Genomic DNA, 14,960 nt, shown 5'->3' with positions numbered 1-14,960 from the left:
AAGATGTATGTGTGTATGGGCTTTTGGTGAACTTGACAAGAGCATCTGGTGAGATGATAGAGGTGAAAAATCTCACTGCAGTGGATTCAAGGAGGAGAGAATCTGTAGATTTTGAATATACGGTAGTCAACACTTTCTATGAGTTGGTTGTAAAGGAGCAGAGAAATGTGCTTGCTGGAGACTTAAGAAGAATAAGGAGATTTTTGTATTTTATCTTTAACATGGAAGAAATAACATTCATGAAATGAGGGAATGATTGTGAAAGAAAGATAAGAAAGAGAGCAAGTGGGCATGGGAGACAGTACATTCAAAGAAAAAGGAGCATATGAAGCGCCTGAGGGATCAGACACACATAGGCTGATTGACAAGAGTTTGTGATAATTCTCTTCTGATTACTTTTGTCATGAAGTGGAAGGTGGTTTTGGAGGCTTGAGAACAGCAGAGAAAGTACGAAATTATCTTAGGAGAGTGGAAAGTGAATGAAAACAGAATATTGGAGAGGTGATGACTATAAAATGATGGTTATGAATATAAATATTACTATTCAGCATGATTACATGGATTTCCCAGCCACCTTTAGCTGTGAACATTGGTATTTTGCCAGACCAATATGAGGATGGGGTAAAGGAGCTAAGATGTATGATTGATACAACAGTGATTGATGTATCATAAAATCTCAACTGGGTAAAGTGGTAAATCTGAATGTGAGAGGCAATGGGGGAATGTGACAAACAGCAAAATCAATGGATTGTTTGTTCTAATGTATTGAAAGATTGCTGGAAGACAAATACCATATGATTTTATTTGTTTGTGGAATCTAATGAACAAGATAAAAAAATAGAAACAAACTCATAGATACAGAAAATAGAATGACAGCTGTCAGAGGGGAGGGGATTTGGGAGGCTGGGTGAAATCTGTGAAGGGATTAAACAAAAACAACAAAAACTTATGTACACAGGCAACAGTATGGTGATTTCCAGAGGGAAGGTGGATGTGGGGGCAGGTGGAAGAGGGTAAATGAGATAAATGATGACAGAAGGAGACTAGACTTTGGATAGTGAGTTTTTTCTACTCATTTTATTAGTTTCTCCTCAACACTGTTCAGATCATTTCATCTTATTTTGAGATCTTTATACTAGATGTGTTATTTTTGGTATAAATACTTCTAATAATTTTCTCAAAATGTAATGAATAGAATACTGTTTGAACCATTAAATGTTCTCAAAATATTTTGCTTTGGTATTGCTGCATGAGTAATATTTTGGCAGGAGTTTCTTAGTGCACACTTTCCTCAAAAGCTATAGACATTATACTTACAGAGGAGAAATCCAATAGTGGTCCAATTTTCCTCCCTTTGAAATAAAATAAACCAATTTATTCTGACAGAGCATAAACTTTTTCTCTTCAAATGTTAAAATCTTTCCAGTGTGAGTTTTCATTTCTTAAAGCCTGCCTTAGATTTATTGGATGCATTTCATCTAAAATTTTAATTTATTCTTCAGCATAGTAAAACACATTTTTAAAATTATTTTTTGATTATTGAATTTGTTTTCCCAAATTTTGTCTTTGTAAATCCTTTATTGTTCTCTACAGAGTATTCATCTCTCATCCATTTCTCTAACCCTTAATCTTGTCACATATTTTTCATTTCTCTGTGTATTATTTATAAGATCATTCTTTCATCTAACTTTTAAGATAACTCAGTTTTCATGAGTCTTTTATATTTGGAAAGTACAATTTTTTAAATGTTTGTTGCTGTTGTTGTTCACAATTCTAATTTTTTAAATTACATTTAAAAATTTACTGCTTAATGCTTCTCTGTCTCTGGATCTATTTTTGTTCATCAGTTTATGTTGTTCATTATATTCCACAACTGAGTGAGATCATGTGATATTTATCATTCTCTTTCTCGCTTATTTCACTTAGCATAATGCTCTCCAGTTCCATCAAACCTCAGAGGGAAGGTAGGGGAGGGTGGGGGTAAGGGGGAGAGATCAACCAAAGGACTTATATGCAAGCATATAGGCCTAATCAATGAACACAGACAATAGGGGAGTGGGGGCATGAGTGGGGGGGATAGGGGGCAATGTGGGGATAAGGACACATATGTAATAACTTAATAAAAAAATTAAAAAAAATTAGTCAGAATTTTGAAAGACTGAAAAATAGATTTTAATTATGGGAATTAAAAGAATATATAAAGTAAAAAAATAAAAAAATAATCTCCTGCTTTTTTCAAGGAGTCTATTTAAATAGGATCTTCCTGTCTTGTGGGTTCTTTTTCATATTACTCAAATAAGATCTTGCTGTTGGTGTATTTTCATGTAGCCTTCCTGCTTACAGAGACTAAATCTCCAAAAGTGTTCTTTCATGGCCATTTACTTATTCTGGCCAGGCTGCCTATTTTCTTCTAGTCTCTCAATAATCATTGGTTAACCGATTCCAAAAATATTTTGCTCTATTTTAGTTTTGTACTCTAAGTACTGTACTGCTGTATTTCCTATATTCTACAGAAAGATCTGTTTTTTTCAAATCCCAAAATATTGTACTAATTTACTTATTTATTTTAAAACTAGAGGCCCAGTGTGCGATTGAAATGGCTCCAGGAGGCGCCCAGCCTCCCGCTGTGTGAGGAGGCACCCTGTCGGGGGTCAGGACTCTCGCCTGACCTGCAAAGCTGCAGCTGGCTGCAGCTTGTGTCTGCTGGGGTGGGGGCAGGCGCTCCTGTGTGTTGTGTCTCCTCTCTGGCCCGCCCCCAGCCCCAGCCTCCCCGTGGCCACTGGGGTGTGGGCTGCATGCCATCCCCTCTGGCCCATCTGTGTGTGCAGCTCCTCCTGAGCTGTCCTGATGCAGCCTCCTCCTGAGTGGTCTTGAAACTCGGCTAATTAGCATATTCCCTGTTTATATAGATAGATTTTACAGTCTTGAATTCATCCTAGTTATATTCCTATAGGTTTTTATGACTGTGTCATACTTAATATCTAAGTAAATGAGCTATCTGACTCAAACTATTTAATCACTCAGTTCCTCCATTTATAAAATGAAGCTAATAATGGTGCCTATTTAAAAGGGAGTTTTTCAGATTAAATGAAAAGTTACAAGGTCAGCTCCACACTTGACACATAGAAAGTAATCCATGCTAGTTTTTATGGTTTCACTTGTGATTTTTAATAACTGTGTCCTAGAGAACTTACTCAATAAATACTTGATGATAACTCATTCTAGTCACCCCCTGTTACTCCTCATCTTACTGGCTTTGCAAATTCCCAACCCTGATTGAGTTAAACATTCCACCTACTTTGTGCCCAAACAAAGCTATAGAAAAAACACTACTGTGGTAACTGGTCTCACTTTAAATTCAAGTTCATGACCATGCCCTCAGGTTTCTTTCTCTATTTCTTTCTCACTCTCCTACGCTCCTAGAAAACCCTCTGACATCTCCTTTTCTGTTTTTCTTTGCTCTATTTTTTGTTTTATTTTTTAGGCCACCACTCCTGATCTTCCTTTTTTGTTAAAATGTTTTAACACATGCTATTCAGAATATGGTGGGAGAAGTGTCCTAAACAATGTGCTTAATCAACTCAGACAAATGACAAATATATTTACACTAGGGGCCCAGTGCACGAATTTGTGCACCTTGAAAGGAACTGTGGGTTGTGAGGCTGTGGTGGGCACAGGGGCAGGTCTTGGCCCATCCTCTGCACTCTTGCCTGGCCCCTACCTCCACGGACCCCCCAGGTCCCCTGTCTGCCAGCAGCCCTGCTCCTGCCACCACTTCCATGAGCTGACAGAGCAGAGTGATGGGGGCTGGCACCAGCAGTGGGTTCGAGCGGTGGCTGCTTCCTAGCTCTGGCAGCAGGTGTGAGTGCCCCGTGGGACAGCGGTGCACAGGAGCAAAGAATTTTCAGTAACCACCAGAGGCTCATCCCAATGACAACGAACGACCACCCGCCTTAGTCTGGCTCCCCTGCTCACCTGCTCCACCATCCTACCTACCACCTGCCATGTTCCACGTGCGCACCCTGGTTTTCAGCGCATGTCATAGTGAACAGTTGTTGGGTTGTTCCCCTTTTCGATCTATTTGCATATTAGGGTTTTATACATATAGATGGCCAGCCTGCCCAGGTTTCATTCGTGAGGGCTTCATGAAACATAAAATGACTGTATACACTGGAGCTGTGTGTCAGCACTTTAAGTAAGACTTCTCCATCAGTGACAAAAAATACCTTTTAATACTAGATATCTACATTATGGCTAAGGTACTCACCTATTATGGTAGCAAATAAAAATGTCCAAGTTTAGTCAGCATTCTCAGGGGACTGTTGAGGGTAACTTGTGGCAGATATTAAGACCCATTCCTTGAATAAGCTCTGGAGTACTAAAGAGAGATAGTTAAAATAAAATCATTATAAAAGTAAAACGTTACATTATATGCCCTATAACAAAAGTGAAAATTATTTTATCCAGGGGCACTGTATTTTATGAATAAACATTTCTTTCTCAAACAGCTCTAGCATTTTGCACGAACTATATGATTTAGGTGACACAAAGGAAAGAGTTTCAACAATTTCATAAAAACAAGAAGTAAGCAGTGACAATAAATGTTTTGAAAGCCTCAGGTGTTCAGCCCTTAGAATTTGGTCTACCATAGAGGAACCCCAAAGAGCTCAGAGGCGTCCAGAACTAGACCTAAACTAGCTGGCTTACTCTGAACATGACGGTTTCTTCATTTTTGTACTCGAGTCTTATGAAAAGTTTCTATGTGTAGGTTCATCCCATGTGTAAGTACTATTTTAATGAGAAAATTTTTAAATGGTAAACTTCTTTTCCTCTCTATTACAGTGTTACTGACCACTTATAAGTCAATTGTAGTCAAGAAATTCATTTATAAATCACATATTTTGGAACCCGTTTTTCTGGTTTTACTTGTTCTATAGTTCAAAACCAGCCTAAGCCAAACACTTCCCTTAGAAATATTTAACTTGAAATATTGTACACAATAAACTGTTCTATATGCCTTAATCACGTTCCAACAATAACCTTGTGGAATGTGTGCTCAGAGTGCTAACTTGGAGTGTCAAAAGAGGTGCCCCTGCTGGGGACTGTACACCCTGTACCTTTCATTCAAACAAATGATAATACATAGAGGCTAAAATATCTTAACATTTTCATCTCTACTGACTCACATGCCAGGAAAATAATATGTCAGTGTGAAGAGAGACTGGGGAGAAAGAGCCATTTTATAGGTTAATATATATTTTTTATTTTTACGAAATAAAAAACTTCCTGGAACTTACCCACTCCTGGCATTTGTGAGATCAAGAGTACAAATAAGCCCTAGCTGGTTTGGCTCAGTGGATAGAGCATTGGCTTGAGGACGGAAGGGTCCTAGGTTTGATTCTGGTAAAGGGCACATGCCTGGGTTGTAGGCTTCTTCCCCATGGGGGGTGTGTAGGAGGTAGCCGCTCAATGATTGTCTCTCATTATTGATGTTTCTATCTTTCTCTGTCCCTCTTCCTTCCTCTCTGAAATCAATAAAAGTATATATTTTTTTAAAAAAGAGTCCAAATAAAAGCCCACAGCCCCTCCCAGCTCCATTTTCCTCCCGAAAGGGTCTTATATAAATGTATTTGGACAAGCTAAGCCACATAGCTATTTTGGCAGAATTAGAAATCAGGTTCCTGTCTGAATGCCTTTACTCAATTCATGCTGCTTATTATTGTCACTCAGACTTTCTAACTTGACTGTGTAACCAGGAATATATATGTTTTCCCTTTCACAAAACAGAAGTCCCTAGTGGTATTATTTTTAAATTAATGCATGAACAGAAATTCAGAGACAGAGGAGGAAGACCTACGGGATAAGTTACTGAAGGCAGTATTTTCTACACTATTTCCTGTGTGGCACGGCTACCACAGAAAATTGTTAACCCAGGAAAAGAAGGCATTAATTCCTTCTGTGTTGCCTGAAACTTATCGAAATTCACAGCAAGTATGAATCTATAAAAAAATTAATGGTCAAATATTTAATTATATCTTTTTGAATTGGAAGTAAAATGAAAAATATTTACTATTGTTAACTATTTGTTATTAGTTTTTATGTTATTATTAGCTGTTAAACAGTTAATCAACTTGCCCATCAACTACTATATAGCCTTTCTTCTTAGTCTTACCAACAAGATCATTCTGGGGTAGCCAGTCATAGAGCTGAGTATTGGCTCCTAACGTGGCTGGTTTCTTTCCTTTGTATCTCCATAAAACCTGTGGAAGACAGTGAATATATTTCACAAGTAATACCACAGGATAATGATGTCTTAAGGTTGTAGAGTTTGTATACACCATGCATCTACTCTACTTTAGGTAATAGTTGAGAAGGGAGTATAGAAGTATACTTTATAAACACCAAGAAGTAGTGGGGCTGTTTATAACAACCTTTTTAAACGAGTTTGTGGTAATTGCCAGATATCATTTTGTCTATTATCACTAAGAACTTCCAGGAGTGAGATTATAAGTGAAGACTTAGAAAATAATGCCATGATAGCCTAATGAGTCAGAGTTTGGGAGTTAAAATTTTTATGGCCCAGGACCTCCATATAATTTTTATCACTGGTGCTCGTAGCTTTATCTTCATATTAGTGTTTCTTACAAACATTGCTTTAGATTTTAACTACTTATTTTTTGGATGACTGGTTATCATTTCATCCTCCATTTCTTTCTACTTCTTTTTTCTCTCACAACTTCTTTATTTTAAAGTAAAAATAAGGTAGTGCTTTTGCTTATATTCCAAAGTTTGGTGAAATATATTGTTTGGTTTCATTTCTGCAATTATCATATTTGCATTTATATTTAAGTTTTATAGAATTTTATGGAATTTAACCAAATATACAAATAAAAACAGCTTTTGGATGTTTTATAAATAGCAATATAAAAAGAGAAGTAATCTAGGATGGTGGTGATAACATTAAAATGAATTGAATATTATAAATTAGGACATGCAAAGTGTTAGACTATATTAACATTCCCATGGCCTTTTAATTCTAGAAAATGTTAATTAAAATGCTAAATGAATTTAGGCTTCTACTTCTGTGCTTAACTATGATAAATCAAGTCCTAATACAAACAAAGACATGGAGGATATTCTTATGCAGCTTTTATATCTATGTTTGCCATTCCTTTCTCCTTTTTCCTGGTCTTGGAGTAAATGCACTTCAGAACTATTTTGGGAGTTGTTAGAGCAGGCCTTAAGATTTCATGAAAAATGGCGCTTAATGTTTTCATTTCTATTCATTGAAAACAAATGATTGTAACAACAAAGCTCAGCAAGCAAGGTGCAAATATGCCTATGCTCACTATTATAATGTTTTACAAATGTTTACTTAATAATGGTACCTGATATGTTAGGTGTAAAATGAGATTCAAATATCAGTGGGAAAGACACCAGCCCAGCAGGATTAAAGGTTGTACTAACCTTCTGTGGAATCTGGGCAAGGGCTGAAGCAATAAGATTTCCCTTTTCTTCTGTGAGATGTTGGATGACTGAACCCAGAGAAAAGACCACAATACCATCTTTGCCTGAGCTCTGGACAAAGTCTTCTATTTTCTGTAGAGAAAAAAAATCTTTGTATTACAGATATACAGTATGTTAGGGAATAAAATAAAGTTCTCTTATACTTCTAAAATGAAGATTCAAGGGAATTGTCAGAGGCCTGGCTAGAGTTTTTAAAAATCATTGACACTTAGAACCATCTACTTTCTTTAGGAAGAAATATATAATGCAATATACAGATAATGTATTGTAGATTTGTACACTTAAAACTTATATAAATTTATTAACCAATGTCACTCCAATAAAGTTACAGTTTATATCTAATATATATTACTGCGTTGATCTGCTTACTGCTTCATTGGTAATTTTCTCATGTTCAAGTCTTCCTTTATTAATATGCCTAAGCAGATAATTGTTAGAATTGTGGTATATATAACCCTATCTAATAAAAGACAAAGATGCTAATTGACTGTACCTTCGCTAGGCCCATCAGCCAATCAGAGCAATATGCAAATTAACTGCCAACAAAGATGGCAGATAATTTACATACTGCAGGCAGGGCGAGCCAGTGTGAGCTGCCAGCCGGGACCCCTGTGTGCCACCTAAGCCCCGCCTCCAGCCGGGACCCCCATGTGCGGCCCTGGGCGGCGGGGCTTGGCAGTGCAATCGGCCCGAGGAAGCCCTATTCTTGCAGGAATCTTCCTGCAATGGGCCTCTAGTAATCTATAATAATAAAAGGGTAATATGCTAATTAGACCAGACTTCCTTACTGAGGTCATTCTTGACTTCCTTCCAGACAAAGCTGGGGCTGGAGCAAAGCCTGGGTCCCTGGTGACTGCCAGCGGCTGCAGCAAAGCCAGCCCAGATTAAAGGTGCCAGAGGAAGCTGGTGCCAACAGCCAGGGGAAGGAAGGCCTACTCTTGCACAGATTTCATGCATTGGGCCTCCAGTATAGTAATAGTAATGTATTGGAAAAAGATATATAACATATTTAAACAGCTCTATAATCATAAATTCCTTTTAGGAGATAGTGATTGCCTGTCTTTCTGATGTATAAAACTCCCAACTCAGTGGACATTAGCTACATGTTCTTAATTTCAGCCTTAGCACAGAGTTGATAGCTAGCTACTTCTGTAAATTAAACTGCCTCACCATTTAGAGTTGTGCAAGTTGGCCATGGGAAACTCTGGGTTTGGACCCAGTAAGATCATCCTATCTAATAAAGAGGGAATATACAAATTGACCATCATGCCTAATGGTCAAGATGGCTGAGCCCACAGCGGAGGCAGGTATTCCGTAACACAAGATGGCTGCGCCCACAGTGGAGGCTGAGTTCCCATAACAAGCCTTAATGAGCAGTCAGCAGGGATCTGTGGCTGCGTGGCGCTGGGCCAAAGCAGGGGACCTGAGGCTGCGCCCCCACCACCTGGTGGGACTTGACAGGGGACCTCAGGCCGCACCCCTTGCCCTGGCACCAGGCTGCGGGACCTCAGGCCACGTCCTCCACCTGGTGGAGCTTGACGGAGGACCTCAGGCTGTGCCCCCAGTTGACAGGGCTTGACGGGAAACCTCAGGCTGCGCCCCCCACCACCTGGCAGGGCTTGATGGGGGACCTCAGGCTGCACTCCCCACCCCAACACCAGGCCAAGGGACCTGAGGCAGCGTCCCCTACCTGGTGGGGCTTCACAGGGACCTCAGGCCATGCCCTCTGGCCCAGGCCAGGGGACCTCAAGGAGCAACCCCCAGCCTGGTGGAGCTTGACAGGGGATCTTAGGCTGAGCTCCCCACCTGGCAGGGCTTGACGAGGGATCTCAGGCCATGCCCCCTGCCTGTGCGGCTTGACTGAAGATCTCAGGCTGTGCCCCCTGCCTCGGACCAGGGGACCTCAGGCCACGCCCCCACCCCAGTGCCAGGCTTGGGGACCTGAGGAAACACCCCCTTCCTGGAAGGGCTTGACAGGGACCTCAGGCCATGCCCCCTGCCCTGGCACCAGGCCAGGCAACCTAAGGCCATGCCCCTCACCTGGCATGATTTGACAGGGTTGGGGCAGGCCGGGTCTGGGTCTCATGCAATTTTGAGGTATATGTGAGTGGGCAGGGACTTTCTTCTGGTTCCTGTGGCGCATCCCAGACTCTGACAGGAGGAAGATTTTCATATACATTTTACTAATTTTCTTTCATCTCTGAAACTTCCATTATAGAGAAAGGCACATAGCAATATTAAAATATTTCCTCTAATTAATTCCCTTTTAATGTGCACGAATTTCATGTACCGGGTCACTAGTATTCTATGAGAATGATATCCTCTAGACATGCATCATCTATTCCTTGTGAAATCTTTTGTGGCAGCTCTGGAGTCACATATTCCCCAATTAAAGGCCTTTAAATGACCAGAAAAGAAATGATGTCAAAGTTTACTATGTCAGCTTCATTAATATGAATGAAGGACATAGGAGGACATATTTGACACCACAGAAATTATCTTGTTATTATTTTGATTCACCTTCCCAAACACATGGAATTTGAATAAAATGTATGTGTGTGAGTGTGTGTGTGTGTGTGTGTGTGTGTTCTTGATTGGAGGACCTATCATCATCATTTTTCCTTTTTTTGATGTTTTAACAGTTTATTTTGAAGGTGATTTAAAAAATATTTAAGGAAAATCTGAGAAAAAAATTGCACAGAATATACTCATTAAATAAGTATTGTGATTAAATAAAAATAAGTGCAATACCTTTTCTTCTGCAACTCCAGTAAATAAGTTGTTATTCTGAAGTTTCTTATACTTCCAAAAATGGGGGCGGGGGGGGGGCGGATTATGACAACTAAACTACCTCTTATTCCCAGAAACCAAATTTTTCTGTTCTTCCCAATAAGTCAGTTTCCATCTTCCAACTCTGACTTGTTTTTTTAAAAGATATGATGCTAGAAATTCAGAATGATTTGGTAGTCTCTCCTTTGCAAGTACAGCAATTTTCTGTAATAAGAGGCACAACAATCTGATGCAGGTAAGTACAGTTGACAAAGACTGCAGATCCACTTTCTGTTTTGATGATTTTTCTGCATTAATATTCTCAGTTTTTACTATCCTCTCAATGTTAGCTGTGGGACTACACTCAGAATGAGGATTTTCTGAAACCGGTACCTGTCTTCCAGCATCTGCTCTGGCTCCATGTCGGACACTGCAAGTCACAGTTTCTGGATAGCAATTCATGCTGGAGCCTTCAATTTCTTAGAGCCTTCTGTAAAATAAATCAAGAATTCTCCTAGGAACATCATGTACCCTGAAAACTTCCTAAAGGGATTTTTAAAATATTCTTACAATACAAGTAAATGAGGGTTTCCTCTTCAGTCACTATTGATAGTTTAGCACAATACCTATGTAATGCTTATCTATGACTCATTTGTTTTTTAATACTTTTTTCTTTTAACATTCCTGACCCTCCTCAGTTGGCAAAAACTAAAACCATTTCCCTTAAGGACAAGTATAAGACAGGGATATCTGCTTTTACTACTTTTCAATATAGTACTAGCAGTTCTAGCCACTATATTGATTTCAGAGAACAAGGAAGAGGGATTGAGAGAGAGAAACATCAATGATGAGAGAGAATCATTGATCGACGGCCTCCTGTACACCCCCTACTGAGGATGGAGCCTGCAACCTGGACTTGTGCTCTGACTGGGTATCGAACTGTGAGCTCCTGTTTTATAGGTCAATGCTCAACCAGTGAGCCACACCAGCCAGGCTCAATGGTATTTTTATACACCAATAATGATCTATCAGACAGAGAAAATAAAAAAAAAATTCATTTACCATTGCAACAAAAAATTTCAGATACTTAGGAATAAACTTATCAAAGAAGGTAAAACACTTGTACTCAGAAAACTATAGGACATTGAAAAAAGAGATAGAAAAAGATATAAACAAGTGGAAGAATATACCATGTTCATGGATTGGTACAATTAACATAATTAAAATGTCCATACTATCTAAAGCAATCTATAGATTCAATGCAATCCCTATTAAAATACCAATGACATATTTCACAGATCTAGAATAAATACTCCAAAAATTTATATGAAATAAAAAATGATGCCAAATAGCTGCAGCAAAATTGAGAAAGAAAACAAAGTTGAAGGGATCACAATACCAGATATCAAGTTATACTACAAAGCAAATAAAAATAGCCTGTTACTGGCACAAGAACAGACATATAGATCAATGGAACAGAAAGAGATCACAGAAATTGGCCCAAGTCATTATGCTCAATTAATATTTGACAAAGGAGGCAAGAGCATATAGTGGAGTTAAGACAGTCTATTCAATAAATGGTGATGGGAAAATTATGCAAGTGCATACAGAACAGTGAAAATTAGATCACCAAATTATATCATACGGAAGAGTAAACTCAAAATGGATACAAAACTTAATGTAATTATGAAACCATAAAAATTCTAGAAGAAAATGTAGGCACCAAAATATCAGACATCTCACATAACCATATGTTTATGGATACATCTCCTAGGGCAAGGGAAATAGAAAAAAATAAACAAATGGGACTACATCAAACTTAAAAGCATTTGCACAGCAAAAGGAACCAGTATCAAAATGAAAAGGGAGCCCATTGTATGGGAGCACATATTTGCCAGTGGATATATAAGATAAGGGGTTAATTTCCAAAATGTATAAAGTACTCATACAACTCAATAAAACAAAGACAAAAAAACAATTGAAAAATTGGGCAGAGGATGTGAATAGATACTTTTCTAAAGAGGACACATAAATGGCCTAGATATATGAAAAATGCTCAATATCATTAATCATCAGAGAGATACAAATAAAAATGACAATGAGCTATCACCTCATACCTGCCACAATGCCTACCATCAATAAATCAACAAACAAGTGTAGAATTTTCTTAAAAAATGAAAAGTAGAACTGCTATTTGATTCAGTAATTCCACTTCTAGGAATATATCCTAAGAATACCAAAACACCAATCTTAAAGAACATATGCACCCCTATGTTCATAGCATTGTTATTTACAATAGGTAAGATATGGAAACAGTCCAAGTGCCCATCAGTACATGAATGGATAAAAATGCTGTGGTACATTTACACAGTGGAATATCACGCAGCTGTAGAAAAGGAGGATCTATTGCCATTTGAGACAGCATGGAGGGACCTGGGGATGATTATGCTAAGCAAAATAAGCCAGTCAGAGAAAGACAAATATCACATGGTGTCACTTCTATGTGGAAACTAATAGACACAATACACTGATGAATAAAATACAACAAGATTTATGGAAACATGGAACAGACTGATGAATATTACAGGGAAGGGGGGAGTGGGACAGTGGGAAGAATTTAACCAAATAACTTATGTATATTGATGCATGGGTAGGGTCCCTAGCCGTGGCTGGCTATCAGGGCCGATCAGGGTCTTCAGGCTGCTGGCCAGGACTTCCTTCCTCCAGCTGCCAGCTACCAGCAAGGGCCTTTCTTCATTCCATCCCACACCCTGGTGGTCAACGCATGTCATAGCGAGTGGTCAAACTCCCGAGGGGAAAATTTGCATATTGGCCTTTTATTATATAGGATATACATTGTCCATGAACACAGAAAGTAGGATGGTGAAGGCCTAGGCGTGTTGGGAACTGTGCAGTTGGGAGCAAGGAGGGAATAAAGGAGGCAACATTTGTAATACTCTCAACATGAAGAAAAAAAAGAATGGTTGACATCCTGTTCTAGTAAAAATTGTATAAAATTGAGTGTAATCATCATTAATTATAAAAAAAACATTTGAATTGGATACAGGTGAATTAAATCTATACTAATAAAAGGGTAATATGCTGATTAGACCAGATAGACTGGAAGTCTTTCCAGACAAAATCATGGTGGCAGAGGCCAAGGCAGAAGCAATTAGGGGCAATCAGGCCAGCAGGGGAGAGCAGTAGGGGCGAATATACTCAATGTACTGTATGTATGTAATATCCAAATATGACAAACAGTCCTAACAAGTTCCAAATTGTCTTATGATAAATGGTTTGGTGACTATAAAGACAGAGTAACCATGGCAAGAGATTTTTTGTTTCCATTTTCACTTAGTTTTTGATAACCAATTGATTACTGTTACGGGTAGAGTTTTAAATAGAAGACAGATATTTTAAAATGTATTCCTTTCATTTACTTAGATTTCATTCAGTCAGATTTCTAAATTTCTTTTGATAACAAGTTTAAAATAAAAAGCAAAATGTCTTACCTATAAGTCAAAGAAAACGGAGAGCATTGTATTTTTTACTCTTTCCAGAAAGGTCATTCGGTCGGTAAGTCCCACCATCTGAACAGGAACATAGGAAGGTGGAGTGGGAAGTTTCCCACAGTGTTTCTCCTTCATGCCTCCCATAGACATTCTTAATGTGAGCACAAAAGGGACTGCAAGCAATTCAACCACCAGCTCTCCACAGGGCATCACAGGGTCTATGAGCATTACATCGTAGTTGGTTTCCTGGAGGTTCTTCATGAGTGTCTGATTGTAGACTGCCTTCTCACACAGGGTTTTTAGAGTTTCCATTATTTCAATAAAAACATTATTCGATCTTATTGTGGATCGCCAGGGTGTTAAGTTTGGCAAGTCATTCAAAATTACATCCAGAAACTTGTCTTGTCCTCTCTCCATTAATTCTTTCAGATATTCTAAATGTAATACCTCGAAGTTCAGTGAGGAAGGTTTCCTGTAGTCAATGAGCTTAGTATGTGGAAAAGTCAACACGATTACCTCATGTCTTTTCTTTGTAAGTTCCTCTAGAATGGTCTTTATATTAAGCCAATGGCTCATGTCAACGGGCCATACCAGAACCTTTCCACAGAATCCACAGCCGGCACTACAGAGCTGCAGCAGCAGAACCGCCAAAGCCCACTTCTTGGGTAACATGACAGCAGCTCTGTCACACACTGCTCTGCAGAGGTTTTAGGGTGTTTCTGCCTAGTGCAGAAACCAAATGGCAATAAAAACATAATAAGTTAAAAATTAACTTTAAAAGAAAACGTTTTTTTGCATTATATGCAAAGTTAATGGTTATTGGGGGGGATAAAACAGAAATAAAAAAGATATCTGGGAAAAAATTTTCAAATTCCAGATTGGAAATAAGGAAAATAACAAATAGGAACCACTTAAAGTTAATATTTCTCTCTCTCTCTCTCTCTCTCTCTCTCTCTCTCTCACACACACACACACACACACACACACACACACATCCACATACACCAACACCCATTCCACTCTGAGTTTGAAGGTGGCAAGTGATTTAGGTGAAAACATATCCCACATCATTTTCCCTATGTGAAATAGCAAATAATTTGCTTGGATACCTATGGGGAATATTTTGACAATACTCTTATGATTAGTACAGGG

General features: G+C 38.6%; 1 protein-coding gene across 1 annotated transcript; it reads right to left on the bottom strand.

The window, feature by feature from the left end:
- Window positions 1-6,122: 6,122 nt before the first annotated feature.
- LOC138994220 (UDP-glucuronosyltransferase 2A3-like) lies at window positions 6,123-14,480 on the bottom strand. The gene is made up of 4 exons (XM_070394029.1): window positions 13,812-14,480; window positions 11,359-11,430; window positions 7,468-7,599; window positions 6,123-6,260 (listed from the first exon to the last, which is right to left on the bottom strand). Exons 1-4 carry the CDS (start codon window positions 14,478-14,480, stop codon window positions 6,123-6,125), a joined length of 1,011 nt encoding a protein of 336 aa, XP_070250130.1.
- Window positions 14,481-14,960: the final 480 nt, after the last annotated feature.

Source organism: Myotis yumanensis, unplaced genomic scaffold (assembly GCF_028538775.1).
Source record: "Myotis yumanensis isolate MYYU_CA2020_CCGP unplaced genomic scaffold, mMyoYum1.0.hap1 SCAF_1, whole genome shotgun sequence".
NCBI classification, from domain to species: domain Eukaryota; kingdom Metazoa; phylum Chordata; class Mammalia; order Chiroptera; family Vespertilionidae; genus Myotis; species Myotis yumanensis.
The sequence above is the reverse complement of the archived record's forward strand: the minus strand, read 5'-3'. Positions and strand labels throughout refer to the sequence as shown.

Excerpts from the sequence above, each read along its gene's own strand:
- LOC138994220 (XM_070394029.1), bottom strand. The coding sequence starts at position 14,480 with ATGTTACCCAAGAAGTGGGCTTTGGCGGTTCTGCTGCTGCAGCTCTGT. Across the intron at positions 11,431-13,811 it reads TCTCCGTTTTCTTTGACTTA|TTTTCTGAGTACAAGTGTTT; the intron begins TAGGTAAGACAT and ends AATGTCCTATAG. Across the intron at positions 6,261-7,467 it reads TTGCCCAGATTCCACAGAAG|GTTTTATGGAGATACAAAGG; the intron begins GTTAGTACAACC and ends TGTCTTCCACAG.